The following is an 18,888-nucleotide window of genomic DNA, read 5'->3' as shown; positions in this document are numbered from 1 at the left end:
TTCCATACCTTTGGCTCATGAAACTCATAAGGGACCATTTGCTTGTCATGCAGGTGTTGCACTGCATTGATGTCTTTAGTTGGCAATGTTGTCATCATCGAAGGTGCAGGAATAATAGTCCCCTTCTTTAGCAGTGCTCTGGAATTCAGCATGCCTCGATGGTCTGGTTCATCAGTACTGGTCTCACTAATCACTATGTAGTATGATTTTTGGGGGTAAGAACCTGAAAACCGGCAACAGCAATTTAATTTTAGAAGATATAGTGCTGTAAACATTGATTTTAATGCTAAATAAAATATGATAAGTAAAATAATGTTAAATAAAAGTAAATTGTTTAAGTTACAGATCACAGGTGAAGCTTTGCATCGAGCGACCTGAACTTATAAAACAATCCATGTGACTCAGTAATGTTTCACTGAGGTTAAGATTATAAAGTGTCACTTGGGTCTAAATAATAGTGTTCGACTATTTAAATATGTAAATGTAATTTTAAAGAGTAGGTTTTCAAGTTCTATTTACACATGTTATACAAGTAATATCGGGCGAACAAATCCAGCAGAGGTTAGCCCCTTGAATTTTATACCTTGAAGAGAACTTTCACCAATGATGGCCTCATATGCTCACACCCTTTCAATTGTTAAAGGGTTCATTTATTATCGAATATAGAACTCTGAGATTCCTCTTCTCCATATAGGTGTAAAACAAGAAGAAGAAAAAGAACGGCATCACAATCATCAACCCCCAAACCCTCTTCCCCGCATGAAATGCAGCAAGAATATTGGCCACCAAATACTCCTCTCCCTGGACAGAAAAACGAAAAGAACATTGACCCCCAAACTCCCTCTCCCCACATGAAACACAAGAAGAACATCGGTAGTAGAAAAAAGCAAGCAGTAAAAATTGTTCTAGTACCTAATGGTTATTCTGCATTGGCGCAAATCTCTATAAACCTTTTTATTTTTCTATCTATATCTCCTCGTCAACTCACTTGATCCAACAACACTTTCTGTGGCTCAGTGTCAAATTTTGATTGATAATATTTTATCAGTCGGGCTCAGCAAGCAGCATATATGCCTGTGTCAAAAAGTTATTTTTCAGCTTAATTCAGGGACATATTTTGGACAGACACTTCAGTGCAGTATGAGAATGCTTGAATGTTGGGAGTGCTGTCTTTCAAATGATTTAGCCGTGACCCTCTTTAGGTTGAAGGAAAAGATCCCAAGGCACTGTTCAGAGAAGAACAAGATTTCCCAGTGGTATGGGCAACCTTTACCCACCAACCAATGCAACCCGAAAGACACTAACTAAGCAGTTATTTAATTTACATTTTAATTCACAGGACCATACTCCATTCAGATTGGCTATGATATTTACATACAAAATAGTAACTATATTTGCAAAAAAGTAATTGTTCATGAAGCAGTTCGATACCCTCTGAGAATTTCATGTAAATTCTTCCTTTCTAGCTGTAACTATGGGAAAACATACTTTGGATGCTTCATGAAAATGACATGACTTTACATTCTAATTATTGAGACTATTTTTCCTTTGAGAGTTGCTTAAATGGAACATTGAAAGAGTAAACATTCTCAGTCCTTACCCCACGATATAATAACTCGGGCTAGCACTGCCACCAGCCACGTTGAAACCAATGCCCAAAGGAGTACAGTGCATCAGTAAACTAGTCCTTTTTTTACTTCACTACTCAATTAATTTTGAATGTATACTCTAAACAGGATATTTACAAAGACCTATCGGATGATGATTTATATCCTACTTGTGACACTGAACTCATCCATGACTTTCCTTCTCATGCGCTAGGTTACTTATAGGACACACATCACATTCTGCAGACCCTCACTATGTACCGCTACAAGATTCTACATCATATGAATGAATAGTATAATAAAAATAATCTCCACTCCTGTGTTTCTTTTCTTTCTTCCCTATTAACTGTTTTTACAGATATCAGCAAAATTACTTACTTCTGAGTATTTTAAATTCCATTTTCCTGAAGTTTTTAATAATGGTGAGAATGATATCAAAGATTCCAGCTTCCTTTCTGCACTTTGCTTGTGGTTTCTTTGTGTGTGAGCCCAGACAGTGAGTCTTGACAGGTCATTAAATCAAGATGGGCGTTACAATGAATCAAACACACAGAAAATGCTGGAAGAACACAGCAAGTCAGGCAGCATCTATGGAAAGGACCTCTGAGCAGAGACCCTTCTTCAGGGTTTTGGCTTGGACCATCAGCTTTCCACAGATTCCTTTCCATAGATTCTGCCTGACCTGCTGAGTTAATCCAGCATTTTCTGTGTGTTACTCTGGATTTCCAACATCTGCAGAATCTCTGTGTTTGAATCATATAGTGATTTCTAATGTATATGTATAAATGCATGCATACATACACATCAAATATGTACAAACAACCAATCAAGAGGGGAACTTAAAAACAGTTGAGTGTAATACAGGGCACCAACATTGACCTTAGAGCTTCAATTGCTTCCATGAACTCTGCATGGACTCAAACCTTCTGGGACCTTTGGACCTGTGTACACCAAGCACTGCCCTGGTTGAAGTTCAGATGAAAAAGAAAGAGCTGTCTTTAGCATTCTTTTACCATATATTTCTGGGGGTGGCTTTCTGTATTTCTCTTGGCTATCATGCATAATTGCCACTTTGTGTTGGATAGGAGGAGGGTCAAGACTTAACCCGGCTGCCGGAGGAATTAGGCCACGTTCAGTCAAACTCAAAATACCTAGAAGGGAAGAAAATACTATTAATGACAAATGTGAAAATTTCAGAATAACTCTGACACTGACAGTATGTTGTAGATGCAGTGGTTTCAATGGTGGCATGAGGCAGATTCTGGACTTCACTCCTGTCATAATAGGTACAAACAGTCCACACTGAGAGGGCTACAGATTAGATCATGTCTGTTCATGTGGTACCAAGACAGTGCTGGAATTTCATTAAGATCATTACTGGTGGCTCGTAATGTGCCTGCTGCCCTTTCACTGTGTTTTATTGATGGGGGAGGCGGGGGGAAGCTTGTGAAGGTTGAAGTGCTAGTGACACCAGGCTCCACTTAAATGCAGCCAGCAAACTATAAAGGGTTTTGCACTTTGGAATCATTCAACAGGGAAAAGACCTTTCCATAGAAATGGAGATTAGCATGATCACAGTGGATGGCAATGTAGAAGCTGACAGGCAGAGGATTGGCATCTATTCTCTTTTACCTTTCCTACTCCCCTCTCATCTGCACATTCTTTTATATACTCGCTTCTCTGATTTCCCTTCTCAAAGATACTGCATGTTCCTCTCCTTCATGTTTTTTTACATGATTCATTGAATTATCATGGATTAAAACGTTTCTTTATTGGATTCAGGAAGATGAGGCCAACTTTTCAGAAGATGTAAATCACTTGTTCTTCACCTGGAAAGCACAAACCCTGAAACTGATGCCAAGTGCACATGATAAATGAGGCATGAATGTGAGGGAACTAGGGTAGTCATAGGAACAGAATTAGGACATTTGGTCCATTGACTTTGCTCTGCCATTCCATCATGACTGAATTATTATCCATCTCAAACCTATTTTCTTAACCTCCCCATAACCTTTGACGCCCTTACTAATCGAGAACCTATCAACCTCAGCTTTAAATATACCCAGTGGCTTGGTGTCAACAGCCAACTATGGCAATGAATTGCACAGATTCAAAAAAAAATTCCTCCTGATTTATGTTCCAAAGGAATGTCCTTCAATTCTGAAGCTGTGCCCTCTGGTCCTAGACTCTCCCACTCTTGGAAAAGTCCTCTCCACATCCACTCTATCTAGGCCTTTCAATATTTGATAGGTTGTAATGAGATCAGTTTTCTACACTCCAGCAAGTGCAGGTTCAGAGCCATCAAATGTTCAGAATTAGAACCATAATGGAGGAAAGCATAATTACATGTGAACTCTGCTGTAGAAGATTCAATTGTTGATTCTGTATCCAAGTTGATGTAAAAATGCTAGCTCCATTGACCTGCCTGCTAACACATTTGCACAAATTACAGTCATCCACCTCCTACCTGGTCTCATTGATGGTAACATCCTGGGATCTCCTGTAATATTACTGACCTTTCTTTGCATCTTTTTCAGATACAAATGGAGGAAGGAGAGATGGGTCCTCACGGTGAGAAGATGGCAAAACTGTGAGTGGAGCAACTGTCGTACCTTTAGCAAGCTTTTGTAAAGGTGCCTGTTGGAAAGAAGTTATGAATGAGATTTTTATTTTCATTTTATTAGACACTTCTATAAACTTTTAAAACAAATTTCATGTGCATCAGTAGTAATAAACATGAGTAGTGCACACAAATCAGCCAAAAATCAATAGCTCATTTGGAAGGCTTTCTATTTGTAATTACAATGTATGTGAAAAATGTACAAAATATTTTAGGTTTCTTCAGTTCATTTCAGTTATGGAATATGCACCCCATTAGAATGATAACTTGTGTCCATGACAGATTTATCTTAATGATGATTAAGCGTGTCTAAGAATCATCCACATACACTCGTGTTTCTTAGCAGCTTTTGTTTATGGGCTGTCTGCTTGGGAGATAATGAAAGAGTCACAGTTTCTCCTTGGCACATAACAAAAAGAAAGTCTATGTAGAGGAATAAACAGTCAACCTTTCAGGACTGATGAAGGGTCTCAGCTCGAATAGTTGACTGTTATTCCTATTCATAGGTGTTGCTTGACCTGCTGAGTTCCTCCATTTTGTATGTATTACTCTGGATTTCCAGCATCTGCAGAATCTTTCGTAAGAAAGGAGATGCTATCATGAGGCGCAGTTATATCTGTTCGCATAGAGAAAATAAACTGGTATAAAAATAGAAGAATTGGTCTTATAGTTCCACTGTCTCTTCTTTTCCTTAAACTTGGCAACCACCAGTTTAAAATATTCCATTAACAGCCACATGAAAATTAATCACTGTCTGCAATAATCTTTTGTAGTGATATACAGTTCTGTGCAAAAATCTTGTGCTCATGTAAAAAAATTCTGTAAAACAAAGATCCTTTCAGAAATAATGAAATGAAAAGTTTCTAAAAATCAGAAAAATTACTATAATACCCAGTAAGAAAAAACAATACAATGGGGAACAAATATAGAAACTTGAATTCAAATGAGCAAATAATTCCCATTTCATTACGTTTGCAGAGGCGACCTTTATGATGTAGCACAGATTGCCTTCGGAATATAATTGATCGAGAACTTTATTGAAATTTCAGGTGCTGCTGTATGAGAATTTTTTAAAAAATGCTGAGGTAGCATGAAGAGAAAGTGAGTGAAAAAGGAAAAAAAAAGGATATGTGTTGGCTGATAATGTTGAAAGCGTCAGTTCCAGGCAGAAGTCCAGCTTGTACCAGTCAGAAAGTACGGACCAATCTTATTGTAATTCATAGCTGGACCTCTATCATGCCCACAGACAGCTGTAAACCAACAGCCCATAGCATCCCAATCAGGCACCATGATACTGAAGAATGCTGAAACATACTAGAACACCATTACTGCATCCATGCAGCACGTTTCTGTTGCACCCTGCGTGGCTGAATGACAGACTTGTCTTATATTCCAGATGACAAGCGCTGGATAAAAACTTAAAACAAATGGTGACCTTTAGAAAGATTAATTTGTTTACCAACAAATGTTCTTCTGTCATAAGAGATGGGGGTGACCTTCACTTCCCAATGCCTGGTTGAGAGTAAAATTGTACTCATCTGTTCCTTAGTTCTGTCTTGGCAACTATCTCCAATTTTTGTTATGACACTGCATTAATTTATGTATTTCTTGTAAAGATTTTCTGAATGCAATTTTTGAATTACTGCAGTGAATCCAAAACCTAATGGATTAGACACAAGCTAGATCACATATTACAGGAACAATCCATAAATATTGACTGCAATATTTCTTATGAAATGCCAAAAATTAAAATGAATAGAACCATGATATATTTATGCACAATGGCTACTGGTAAATAACATTACCATTATTTGTATTTAGATACGTTCAAATAGCGTTTTTCAGCAGCTGAATTTGCTTTTCAGTCACAATTTTCATCCCTCCATTTGAAATGCATTTATTGCAAGCACCTCAAAAAAAAACACAAAATATATCCTAAACAATTAGAATGAAATTGCTGAGTAATATTGGCTAATAAACAAGTCAAGTGGTTCTAATGAAATGTAAAAAGTCATGTAATGGAGGGATATGGCAGTGCTACTAATCCAGCTTTTAAAAGGTGCCATTATGACAAATGTGTATGTGGAAAAATATATGATTAAAGATTTAGTATAATTACACACAAAATGCTGGAGAGACTCTTTACAGTCTCGGCCCAAAATGTTGTCTGTTTATTCATTTCCAAAGATGCTGCCTGACCTGCTGAGTTCCTCCATTATTTTCTATGTGTTGCTCTGGATTTCCAGCATCTGCAGTATTTCTCCTGTTTATAATATAATTAGCTTTATTTATTACATTTTCAGCAAAAAATACAGTGAAAAGTATTGCCTGTGTCAGCGATGTGCAGGGCGTAGCCTACAAGTGTCGCCACACTTCTAGTGCCAACGTAGGACGCCCACAACTCATGAAGCCTAACCCATATGTATTTGGAATGTAGAAAAAAACCCGGAGCATCCAGAGGAGGTCCATACAGTCACAGGGAGCATTACAAACTCCTTACAACTAGAATGAAACCCCGACCTTACAGCAGGCTGTAAACTGTGGTGCTAACTGCTGTTCCACCCTATAAGTATGACTATTAACTGATTAGACTGCAATCATCCAATTCTTAACTTACCAAACATATTTTAGCAACTTGACTATTTCTCTGAAACAATGATCGGTTCCAAAGTAACCCCACTCATTATAATAAGTAAAGAATAGAAAATGAACGGTGCACAAGTCAAATACAAGGGGCAACAATAATACACACACACACACAAAATGCTGGAGAAACTCAGCATGTCAGGCTCTATCAATGGAGAGGAATAAAGAGCCGATGTTTCAGGCCAAGACCTCGATATGCTGCCTGACCTGCTGAGTTCCTCCAGCAACTTGAGTGTGTTGCTCTGCGTTTCCAGCATCTGCAGAATCTCACGTTTAAAATAATCAATAGTTTCAGTTTTGTTAAGCTTATTCTAACAAAGTATTTTTTACTGCATTTCAATGCCTGCACGACTGCATTACAATAATCTTCCTACTAATATCATGGTTGGTTTTATGCACAGCACTACTAGCCAAGCTTCGGATGAGATTATACATTGGGGAACATTTTCCTTTCTCTCCTCAAAGAGTGAATAATCATATTTTTGGCAGTGTTTAATAATCATAATTGAGCATGTCTCGACTTTACTGTAGCTGAGTTTGTGCAACACAAATTTGCTAATGGGATCAACAAGGGAAATTACCGATTTTAATACACCTGTAATAATCTCATTTCACATTTCACAAGCAGCTGATGAGCAATATGAGTATAAACGATGAAAATCCAGTTAGTCTGGCTGTGCAAGAATAGTGTTCATTCAAAACATAGTACTTACAAATGGGTACAAAAATATTTCCTTAGTTGGGCTCAATAACTTGAATCTAAACTGAAGCCTTGTTGGTTTGCTTACATAAAAACAGATGTCTGAAAAATCAGCCTTATAAATATTGTCAGGCTATCAAAACATCTAAGTTATATGAACAAGGTCATATTTCAGAAGAGCAAAAGTGTACCTTAACTTTAAGATAAAAACCAACACAACCTCCAAAAATCCTCATACTTCTAGTAAGACATTAAAACACAATAATGGAACAAATAAATGAATTATTGTTTCAAATTCAGTCTGTTTTACTTTTGAAATGAAGGTTGTGATATGGAGTATGTTAGTGTTAATACTTATTATACTTAAAGGAAAGAAATTATATGTCAATATTGGACAATATTTTGAAGGATGGACAGAAAAGGTAAAGCTAATAAAATTCTTACGATGCAAGAAAAATGCATTTCTAAAACTGAAACTATCCTGAGATATAAATTATATGTTGCTGTTATTTCAGATTCAACTTCAGATTCAGATTCATTTATTTATCACTTGTACTGCACATCAAAACATACAGTGAAATGTGTCATTTGTGTTAACCACCAACACTACCTAAGGATGTGCTGGGGGCAGTCCGCAAGTGTTGCCACACATTCTGGCATCAACATAACAACAGCAAAACAAGATCCCTGTCTCATAGTCACACATGGATAGTCCTCTAACCCTAGGACAGGCCGGCTCCATGCCTTCAACCTCCATTCAGACTCAATATTTATTTATCACATCTACATTAAAATACACGGTGAAATGTGTCATTACATTAACAACCAACACGTGAAGGCAGCCTGCAAGTGTCGCCACACATTCTAATGCCAACATAGTATGCCCACAATGTCCAACACAACACAGACACAAAACAAGACAGCAGCAGCAACAACAACAACACCAGCACAAAAGACAACAGCAAAACAAGTCCCTTCCCAATCTTCCACCCACCCCCTCATACACAGACAGACCTCCAACCAAAGGGCAGGCCACCTCCACACTTGCATATTTATAAAGCTTTAAATTAAAATGTAGTTTCAAGCTACAATGAAGCCTAACAGGAGGGGGTATATTGTCCAGGTGTTGGTTTCTACAAATATTTAGCCTTTCAATAATATAGTGGGCATAACAGGAAATCATTTTCCATTAAGCATTGCATCAACATACTCACCATCCTTCTAATCACAAAGGTAAAGAGTGCCAAAAAATGTTATTGTATCCAACTGGTACCTTTGCTATTGCATCGAGGACTGTTTCAACTACAGATGAGATGTTGCATTTTCATAACCAGAAAAAGTGATCTTTTGTGCGAAGCCAGCTCAGATGAATGTGAGGGAGGTTTAGTAGCAGGACTTAGCTAAGATCTGTACCTGGAGTCAGGTTCATGACCTCTGATATATTTAGTCATTGGCGAAGCCACATCTGGAGTACTGTGCATAACTTTTAATCACTCTGTTATGGGAAGGACATGGTAAACTGGAAAAATAGTGCAGAAGAGATTTATATGGATATTGCCAGGACTAGAGGGTCTTGGTTATGGGGAGACTTTAGCAAGGCTGTCTTTTCTTGCAAACAACAGGAATTCTGCAGATGCTGGAAATTCAAGCAACACACATCAAAGTTGCTGGTGAACGCAGCAGGCCAGGCAGCATCTCTAGGAAGAGGTGCAGTCAACGTTTCAGGTGTCCTGACGAAGGGTCTCGGCCTGAAACGTCGACTGCACCTCTTCCTAGAGATGCTGCCTGGCCTGCTGCGTTCACCAGCAACTTTGATGTGTGTTGCCTAAGTTTTTTCTTCCTTGGAACAGAGGAGAATGAGGAGTGACCTTATATAAATTTTTTAATTATGCGAGGTAAAGTTAAAGAGAATAGTAACAGTCTTTTCCTCCAGGGTATGGAAGTACAAAGCTAGGGAAAAGGTCTTAAAAGGCACCTGACAGGCAACTATTTTTTTGTGCAGAGGATGGCGAGTACATGGAATGAGCTGCCGGAGGAAGTAGTTAAAGCAGGTATAACAATACACTTTAAGAAGCATTTGGATAGGTATACAGATGGTTGGAGTTGAGAGGAATATGAGCTGAATGCAGGTAATTGGGACTAGCTATGTGAGCACCGCGACTGGTATGGACTGGTTGGACCTACTGCATATCCATGCTTTATTGGTCTATGGTCCTAGCAGGAATGACCGAAGTGGTGTTCCGTCGCTGGCCTTTGTTGACTGAGACTAGGGAGGAGGAGGGAGGGGTCAGATGGACGATCAAGGAGTGGGGCTGGCTTCAGAGAGAGGGAGAAATCAGATGGTGAAGTGGGGTGAGGAGGGGAGATTGGTGTCTTGCGGTAGGGTTGTCCCCCTCACTATAGGAAGTGCACTGGATTTAATCCCAATCCCAAACCAATGATGTGTTGTAGGGAATACTGCTGACTACTCTAACAGGGGCGGTAGTGCAGTGGTTAGTGAAACGCTATGACAGCACCAGCGACCTGAGTTCAATTCCCATCGAAGTCCGCAGGGATTTTCTATGTTCTCCCCGTGACTGCATGAGTTTCCTCCGGGTGCTCTGGTTTCCTCCAATCCTCCATTCAAAGGACATACAGGTTAGTAGGGTAATAGGCCACAAGTGTGTAATTGGATGTCGTGGGTTTGTTTGGCCAGCAGGGCCTGTTACTGCGCCATATCTCTAAATAAATAAATGAAACACAAATTTGCCTAATTTTCACCACAATATTCCAAAAAAAACGTCGTGTGAGACATTTCTGTATCAGTTACATGACAGGAATGCTTTCAACCCTTATGCAACTGACACGGAAATCAGGTCGGGAGTGCAAGGACAGATTGCGACTAGTTGAATTTCCAGGGTGCTGGCTCTCAACCCAGAATTGATCCCAAATGCATTCCACTCAAGATTTAAAAAAAAGATGATTTTTTAAACATGTGGCACTGAAAAAAAGCAGCTTCAACTGAACGTCTAGGCCAAGTTGGCTGCAGTATGAGCAGCACGCAGAAGATTAAAAAAACCAGCTGTAACCATTAACATCTGCTTTCCATCAACAGGGTAGGTACAAAAACCTGGCAACCTGGGTGCCACAGTAGTATGGTGTTACCGTGATGCTATTATATCTCCGGACAGTCCTGAGTTTGAAGTTCAATTCCAGTACAGTCTGTAAGGAGTTAGTACGTTCTCCCCATGAACTGCGTGGGTTTCCTTCGTTTGTTCCGGTTTCCTCCCACAGTCCAAAGACGTACCAGTTAGTACATTTAATGGTCTCTGTAAATTGTCTTGTGATTAAATTGTCTTCTGAGTTTCCCTTGGCTTCTTATGTGCTAATTAGGGGCAGAGATTTGCAATTTTCTATTGATCAGGAAACACCAGCAGAGAGTATTCCTCAAATAGTCTCATGCTTGCTTAGATTTCATGTCAAAAATCCAATTTTCAACTGTAATATCTCTAAATTTGTGGTCAGTCAAAGGTTCGTAGACTACATAGAAGTCGATTGCATCAGATTTAGATGGGTTTATATCAGTGAGCTTGTCTCAGCAGGGACAACATATGAAGAAACAAAGTAGCTGAGAAATGATGAAGTCAGCAGCCGTCAAATATCACCATGAAGAACTACAAAAGTAGCTTTGAGCAATGCCTCAAAAAGTTCTAGGACCTTAGCAACTTAAGGAGTAAAGATTCTGGCACTGATAAATGTGTGTCAATGAAAAATGCAGGTATAGGCGACAAGCCAAATGACTCAGCAACTCCTTACCACCCTGACATTTGCAATTATAGGGACTCTGAAAAACTGCTACAGACTATATACAAGTACACAATGATAAACTAGGAAGAATAAGGACTAAAATTGAGTAGTAAACCATTTAGATAAATGGCATAAATGACAAGTGCATACTGTCAATGATGTCTTACCTTTTGCAGAAGTTAGAAACAAGGTTAAAATTCTTGCTCTTCTAAAGCCTATTTACATGTAAAAACATAGAAAACCTACAGCACAATACAGGGCCTTTGGCCCACAGTGCTATGCTGAACATACGTATACTTCAGAAATTACCTAGGGTTACCCATAGCCCTCTATTTTTCTAAGCTCCATGTACCTGTCTAGAAATCTCTTAAAGGACTCTATTGTATCCGCCTCCACCACAGTCACCGGCAGCCCATTCCATGCACTCACCACTCTCTGCGTAAAAAAACTTACCCCTGACATCTCCTCTGTTCCTACTTCCAAGCACCTTAAATCTGTGCCCTCTCATGTTAGCTATTTCAGCCCTGGGAAAAAGCCTCTGACTATCCACATGATCAATGCCTCTCATTATCTTATACACCTCAATCTGGTCACCTCTCATCCTCCATCACTCCAGGGAGAAAAAGCCAAGTTCACTCAACCTATTCTTGTAAGGCATGCTCATAAGTTGGCAGAACAAGAAATCAGTTATAGAGAACAAAGGTACAAACATAGTACAGACCCTTCAGTCCACAACATTGTGCCTACCCTTTAACCTACTCCAAGATCAATCTAACCCTTCCCTTCCACATAACACTAACATTTTTCTTTCATCCATGTGCATATCTAAGAGTTTCTAACATATCCCTAACATATCTGCCTCTACCACCACCTCTGCAGCGCGTTCCATACATCTACCACTCTGTGTAAAGAACCTTCCTCTGACATCCCCCTATACTTCCTTATAAACACCTTTTGAAGTTATGCCCCTCGTGATAGCCATTTCGAATCTGGGAAAAAGTCTCTGGCTGTCCACTCTATCTATACCTGTAATCATCCTGTATTTCAATTGTAGCTAGCACAATTTCATAACCTACTCGTGAAATGTCACATATTGACAACTGAATAGCCTTTGGCAGCAGAGACTTTGGGACTAAATGGTCTTAAAGACCCAATATCAAATTAGCCAGTCAAGTCAGGGGAGGGGTAAACTGGATGGGGGATAACAGATCTAATTTGTTATTGCTCAACCAAATGATTGAATGACTCCATTTTACTCTTATTCATATATCAACTGAGGCAAGTTTTGGTAGATTAGATGACACCCTGTTCAGTCACAGCAATGCCAATAGAACTTAAACTTTGCAAGCTGTGGTTTTTGGGGTGCTTTGCATCAGTATCTAGGATAGTTCCTTTTTAGTTTATTCTAAGTCCTTTAACTACATGCAAACACCACCTCCCTTTACACTAGATTATATGAGGCAATGACGCTCTGCAACTCAAAATTCTGTTACCTTTATCACCTTTGTTAATATTCTGGTGATGCTCCATTTCATTTTGTTACTAGCAACAAATAGAGCACTGTTTTAGGATTCATATTCTATATACTGTACATCTCCTTGTAATATATTTGGAATCATTTCTACTGACCTTTAACAAGTTATTTGTAATCCTCCACACATCCTTAACAAGGCTAATCACTCATGCCTCCTTGCTGTGATAAATGGATCAGAGTTAACATGTAAGGGTATTTCACTTCGTTTGACCTTAGTCTATACATAGGTACTTAAACTATGCCTGCAACACCCACAAAATGCTGGAGGAACTCAGCAGGCCAGGCAGCATCTATGGAAAAAAGTACAGTTGACATTTCAGGCCAATACCCTTCGGCAGGACTGCCTGACCTGCTGAGTTCCTCCAGCATTTTGTGTGTGTTGCTTGGATTTCCAGCATCTGCAGATTTTCCCTTGTTTGTGATTGGATAAACTTTGCTTGCACCTATTTGCTGAAAACAGCTGGTTGTTGCAGTTGAAAGAATTACCTGTTTTAACTATCACAGCACTATTATACCTCAGGGTGTCGGGACTTCAGAGTTCATTTCTGCTGTCCTCTGTAAATAAGTTTAAATGTTCCTTCCCGTGTGCATGTGTGTTTCCTCCAGGAGCTCCAGTTTCCTCAGTCTAAAGGTGTACCAATTAGTAGGTGTATTGGGCAATGTAAATTGTCCCGTGATTAGGCTATGGTTAAATCGGTGGGTTGCTGGGTGTCGTGGCTCGAAGAGCTGGAAGGGCCTGTTTCCGCTCTATTCTCTGAATAAATAAAAGAAGATGGGTAAAGAGGACAATTTCTCGAATCGCTCTGGCTCAATTTTCCCAATGGCACATTTCAATACATTTGTACTGAGTTCTTCTGGGCATATTTTAACATCCACATCAAGCTATTTGTTTTAAAATGTCAGTGCTTAAAATATGCACATTAAATATTCACATAGGAGTTAGCCCCTGTCTGATAATATGCTTGGTAAGTAACAATGCTACAATATAATGCTGGGATTTCTCCTGGCCAATTACTTCATTTTCAAAGTTCTAACTGGAAGGAACCTTAAGGAATGTATGTAAAATATTGCTCATAAAAGAAGCAGTATATTTCTTCCACTTTCTCATTTTAATGTGATACTGTAGTGGTTGAGCTCTACACACTAAGTTGTCAAAGCTTGGGACCTCTTCAAAATTCAAATTTCAGTCCAGGCTGAATTTTCTGTGTAGTAGGCACAGGAGAGGAATATGACGGTGTAAAGGCATTTTAGATTTTCTAATTACTAAAGCCCACATTTTCTCATTTTACAGAATGATTTTTCACTTATTGAGCTGCATGCATGCAGTTGCCAAAGTTTCATTTGGCTGCCAAGAATCTGTCAGGTAACAGCCTGACAGCAAGTGACTTTCATCTGTGTTGCAGATGCCGTCATTAAACTAAAACTTCTCCATGGCTTTGTTGAAATCGAGCCCAAAATAATTGTCATATTTTTCTGCAATAGAACAGTCAGTCCTTTCATTCCTAAAGAAGCTAACCATATGAGGCACTTTCCTCTATTATTGTAGAAGAGGGAAAGGCATTTATCCCAATTCACCAATTCCGCTCAGGGGACTAGGAGCAATTTGAATTCAGTGCATCCGATGTTAGGTTTTCTCCACAATTACACAGCCCACAGCACAATACAGCCCACATAATAATATGGCTAGAGAGTTCCGAGGTTCCTAACAGTAAGAGGGAAGCCATGAGTTATTATATTTGTCACGAGCAAGCCAGTCCTTCTACAATCTACAGACTGATAAAATTAAAGTTTACATTAAAGATTGTTGTAATTGTTCTTAGTTTCCTTACAAAACATGCATTGAATACAAAAGTACTGTACACACCAGTAGGGACCACAGAGTCATTCAAGTCTATGCTTTATTTCTTGAAGATGGAGATTTCCTTCGATGAGGTGAGAAAGCCTGCCTGAGATGCCGAAGTGCTGGGTTTTGAACTGTAGTCTTTGATAGACTCCAGATCAAGGTCTCTTTGGGGGGGGGGCTTTGCTATTGCTTGTGTGGTGGGGATGGGGGGGTCTGTGCTTCTGCTGGCACAAGCAGGGCGGGGGGGGGAAGGTTGATGCTTCTGCTACTGCTTGTGCGATGGGAGGGGGAGAGGTGGGTTCGGTGTACTAATGTTTCTACCATTCATTCTATGGGGCTTCTTGTTTTGTAGATATCTGCAAAGAGTAAGAATTTCAGGTTGTATACTGTATACATTCTCTGATATTAAATTGAACCGCTTGAAACTAATTTCAGTTAATTCTACCCTCCTCTTTTACCATATCCAAGAAACTTTCTTCTCCTTCAAGCACCTTTCTAAGTGGGCTACTACTGAATTTATACACTACCCATTAGGCAGTGATTTCCAAATCTTAACTGTTTGGCATGGTAGTGTAGTGGCTAGTGTAACGTTTGACAGCACCAACTATAAGACTGTAATTCAATTCCCTCTGCTGTCTGTGAGGAGTTTATACATTCTCCCTGTGACTGCGTGGATTGACTCTGGGTGCTCTAGTTCCCTCCCTCATTCCAAAAACGTATGGGTTAGGCTTAGTAAGTTGTGGGCATGCTATGTTGGCACCGGAAGTGTGGTGACACTTGCGGGCTGCCCCCAGCACACCTTGGAGTGAGTTGGATGTTGACTGTAGCCAACACGTTTTACTACCTGTTTCAATATTTTGATGTACATGTGAAAAATAAAACTAACCTTTAATCTAAGTGTGTATTTTGTAAAACCGATTTGCCTTATGCTGCTTTTTGTCTATTACTGATCATCCCTAAATATTAATCTTCAGGTTATTAAACTGCCACAGCAGGCAGTACCTATTTAATTTTATAATCCTTAAGTCTTCTCTCCTCTAAGAAAAGGCATTGGTTCCTTGGATGTGTTTCACCATTCACTGAGATGATTGATGATCTATGACCTTATCTTTTCAAACACATCTTTATCTCATATCCTTCAGCCAACAAGCTTCACTAGTTGATGTAACTGTGACTTCTCACACTGGAACCATTTTAGTAACCCAGCTCTGCATCATCTCTAAAGCCTTCACATTCATCTTACCCGAGCCATGTCCAGACCTAAACAGTAGACATTAGCTTTATTTGTCATCTGTACATCGAAACATACAATGAACTGTATTGTTTTGCATCAACGATCAACATATTCCAAGGATTATTCTGGTGCAGCCCGCGGGTGTCACCATGGTCCTGGTACCAACATAGCATGCACACAACTTACTAACCCTAACCCTACATCTTTGAAATGAAGCACCCAGAGGAAACCCATACAGGCATGGGAGAATGTACAAAAACTCCTTACAGACAGCAGCAAGAATCAAACCCTGATCTGTTATGTTTTGTAACTCCAGAACATAAAACTAGTTGAAATAAAAATAAGGGAGCCCAAGAGATGCATGTCTTAGTTTTGCTTTTACTTTAAGTGAGACACCCACGTATGACATGGTGCCATGATGATCTATGCCATTCACATACTTTTACATATAACCCATAATGAATTATTTAAACAAAGAATGCTTAATCAAACAATATATTTACTATATTACTGATATATTAAATACACAACATGATTTGTGATTGCTGGTGCTGTAAAGCAATTGCACGAATTGCCACACTACTGGGCCACTGTACATTAGGTTGACTGCAGCTGTATTTGATGTTGGTCGACATATTTGTCTTTCAAAATTCAGTGTCTAGCTATGCAAGTGGTGGCAGGAGTAATCAGAATATAGAAGTCCCCAAAAAAAGCTGGGTGAAACCCCAATTCTACCCAATATTGACAGCACAATTTTATCAAGTTCACTAGTGAGTCAACACATCACACTGGAGTTCAAAACATCTGCACGCACAGTTCAGTGTCACTTATCCTAGAGATACACCATGGAAAAAGTTGAGAGAAGGGAAGTCTGCTTGGGTCTTCAGTAAATCTCAAACGTCTCCAATTCAAATAGGGCACACTCCAAACCTCCCTTGGCCACAAGCAGAATCATCAACTCTCTGACTTAAAGCATACCTATTCCTCCTTCTATTTCTTATAATCTTAGATATCCTATTCAAAAGGAATCATATAAAATAATTGCACAACATTGTAATTTCCAGCAAACTGATCCAGCAAGACGGCTATTACCTTGAAATAATGCATCTTTCACAAATACATATTCATTTGACAAACAACTCAGCAGACAGACAGCATCAATGGAAAAGAATGCTTCATGAGTCTTCATGAAGGGTTTCAGCCTGAAACATCGACCTCCAGTATTTTTTGTGTGTTTTTCTGGATGTCCAGCATCTTCAGAATCTATTGTGCTTGTTTTCCATTTTAAGATACAGGCTTTACACTTTACAATAAACATAAAAAGTTGAATGAACAAAAAATTATAAAAGGTGCAATTTTTCTATGTGAGGGTGTTAGGCAGGACACTAAGTCAAATAAGAAAAGCCTTGGATTTATATTTTCCAACCACACCTTGAATGCTTCACATGTAATACATTGCGACCAAACTCAACAGCTGTGGTGTTGTACTGCATAGCACAAGAATGAACAAGTTTGACTGAAATGACTGATCAATTATTTCATTTTTAGTGGCACAGATTAAATAAATCTTCAGTGATACGCTTTTGTAGAGATGACATCAAATTGTTGTCTTGAATGGACACTTCCCACGGTGTAAAATTCTATATAATTCTGTTGTCTAAAGGAAATGGTCCATAGGGTATCAGGAGAGCTCACTGTTCATCTTCGACAACAGTGCAGGACCTTTATCATCCTCAATATCACACAGGACTATGATATATCTTCTAAATGCATTGATTCCTGCCATAACAGACAGAAACAAGAAACTGAGATGCTGAGACGCAATCTAGTATCCAAGATAGAACTGCCTAACTCTGCAGACACTAGCAAGTTTCACTTTAATGAATAGAGATCAATACCATTCAGCGATTTCTAAATCTAATGAACTGGGAACAAGAATTCTGTGTGCCAACTGGGGCTCATGTCCACTTAGTTTTGACAATATGTGCATTTTTTTTTGAAAGTCAGAAGAAAATCAGCAGCAGAAAACAAATAATTAATGTGCTTCAATAACCGGTATCAATCCCATCATTGTCAACTGTCATAATATTAAATAAAATTCTACACTTACTTCAGGCACTGTGCTCCTAATGACAGGAAGCTGAAGCCCATAGTTCTCATTGAGAACGCTCCTGTTCTTTGGGTGAGTTGGATCACGCAAAATCTTCATGTCCATGGCTAATTTGTGCTGTTAAAAAGATGAGAGAATAGCTGATTGAAGTGTATTTATGGAAGAATTCTTTGCTTGGAAACGATCCAATAGTAGTACAACAGGTACATATGAAAAGAGCTGACTGAATCTATTTCCATAAAATGTTTTTACTTCCCACTTTGTTTTATGTTAGTGTCCCCTTTACAGTATGTTCACTCAATAACATACAAACCTACAATGGTAATATTCTAATGGTCTAGTGCATAATATCATTACTATCTGCTATCACACCTCCTCCTCACCATTAGTCCCCCCCCAACCCCAACACAAAACCCCCTCTCCACCATCCCCTCTACAATGTAATCTTCAGAGATAGGCAAAGATGGGAATAAACAACTTAAGATAAAATAAACACAGTGGATTTTAATTAATTGGGCCATTGGTTAATCAGGGAAGCCTTTTATTTGGGACAAATCTTAAAGACCAAAAAACAAATGGAAAAATAGCTGGGATTCTCTTTGTTTATTTTGGGACACTATGCTGCTCAAATGGTAGCATCAGCCACATGGCCATTAAACAGTATATTGTGCTCAGAGCAAAAAGTGTTTAAATAACATCACCTGCATGTTTGTGTTCAAAAAGTAGCGATTTTTGTCACTGATAGTTAGTGAGTAATAATCAGTAAGACAGTTCAGAACCGTTTTGCTCATCGCAGTTTCAAGCATTC

At 39.0% G+C, this 18,888-nt stretch overlaps 1 protein-coding gene across 7 annotated transcripts in view; it reads right to left on the bottom strand.

Moving 5' to 3' along the window:
• The window catches only part of iqch (IQ motif containing H), a 190,323-nt gene that overhangs the window by 151,507 nt on the left and 19,928 nt on the right, over nt 1-18,888 (bottom strand). For all 7 annotated transcript variants that reach the window (XM_072278033.1, XM_072278034.1, XM_072278035.1 and 4 more), the window contains 4 exons: nt 18,081-18,197; nt 4,124-4,244; nt 2,621-2,758; nt 9-223 (listed from right to left, as the gene is read on the bottom strand). In XM_072278033.1, the coding sequence (XP_072134134.1) occupies nt 9-223; nt 2,621-2,758; nt 4,124-4,244; nt 18,081-18,197 (591 nt within the window). The remainder of the gene's footprint in view (nt 1-8; nt 224-2,620; nt 2,759-4,123; nt 4,245-18,080; nt 18,198-18,888) is intronic.

This window comes from Mobula birostris, chromosome 14, assembly GCF_030028105.1.
Source record: "Mobula birostris isolate sMobBir1 chromosome 14, sMobBir1.hap1, whole genome shotgun sequence".
In the NCBI taxonomy this organism is placed as follows: Eukaryota; Metazoa; Chordata; class Chondrichthyes; order Myliobatiformes; family Myliobatidae; genus Mobula; species Mobula birostris.
The sequence above is the reverse complement of the archived record's forward strand: the minus strand, read 5'-3'. Positions and strand labels throughout refer to the sequence as shown.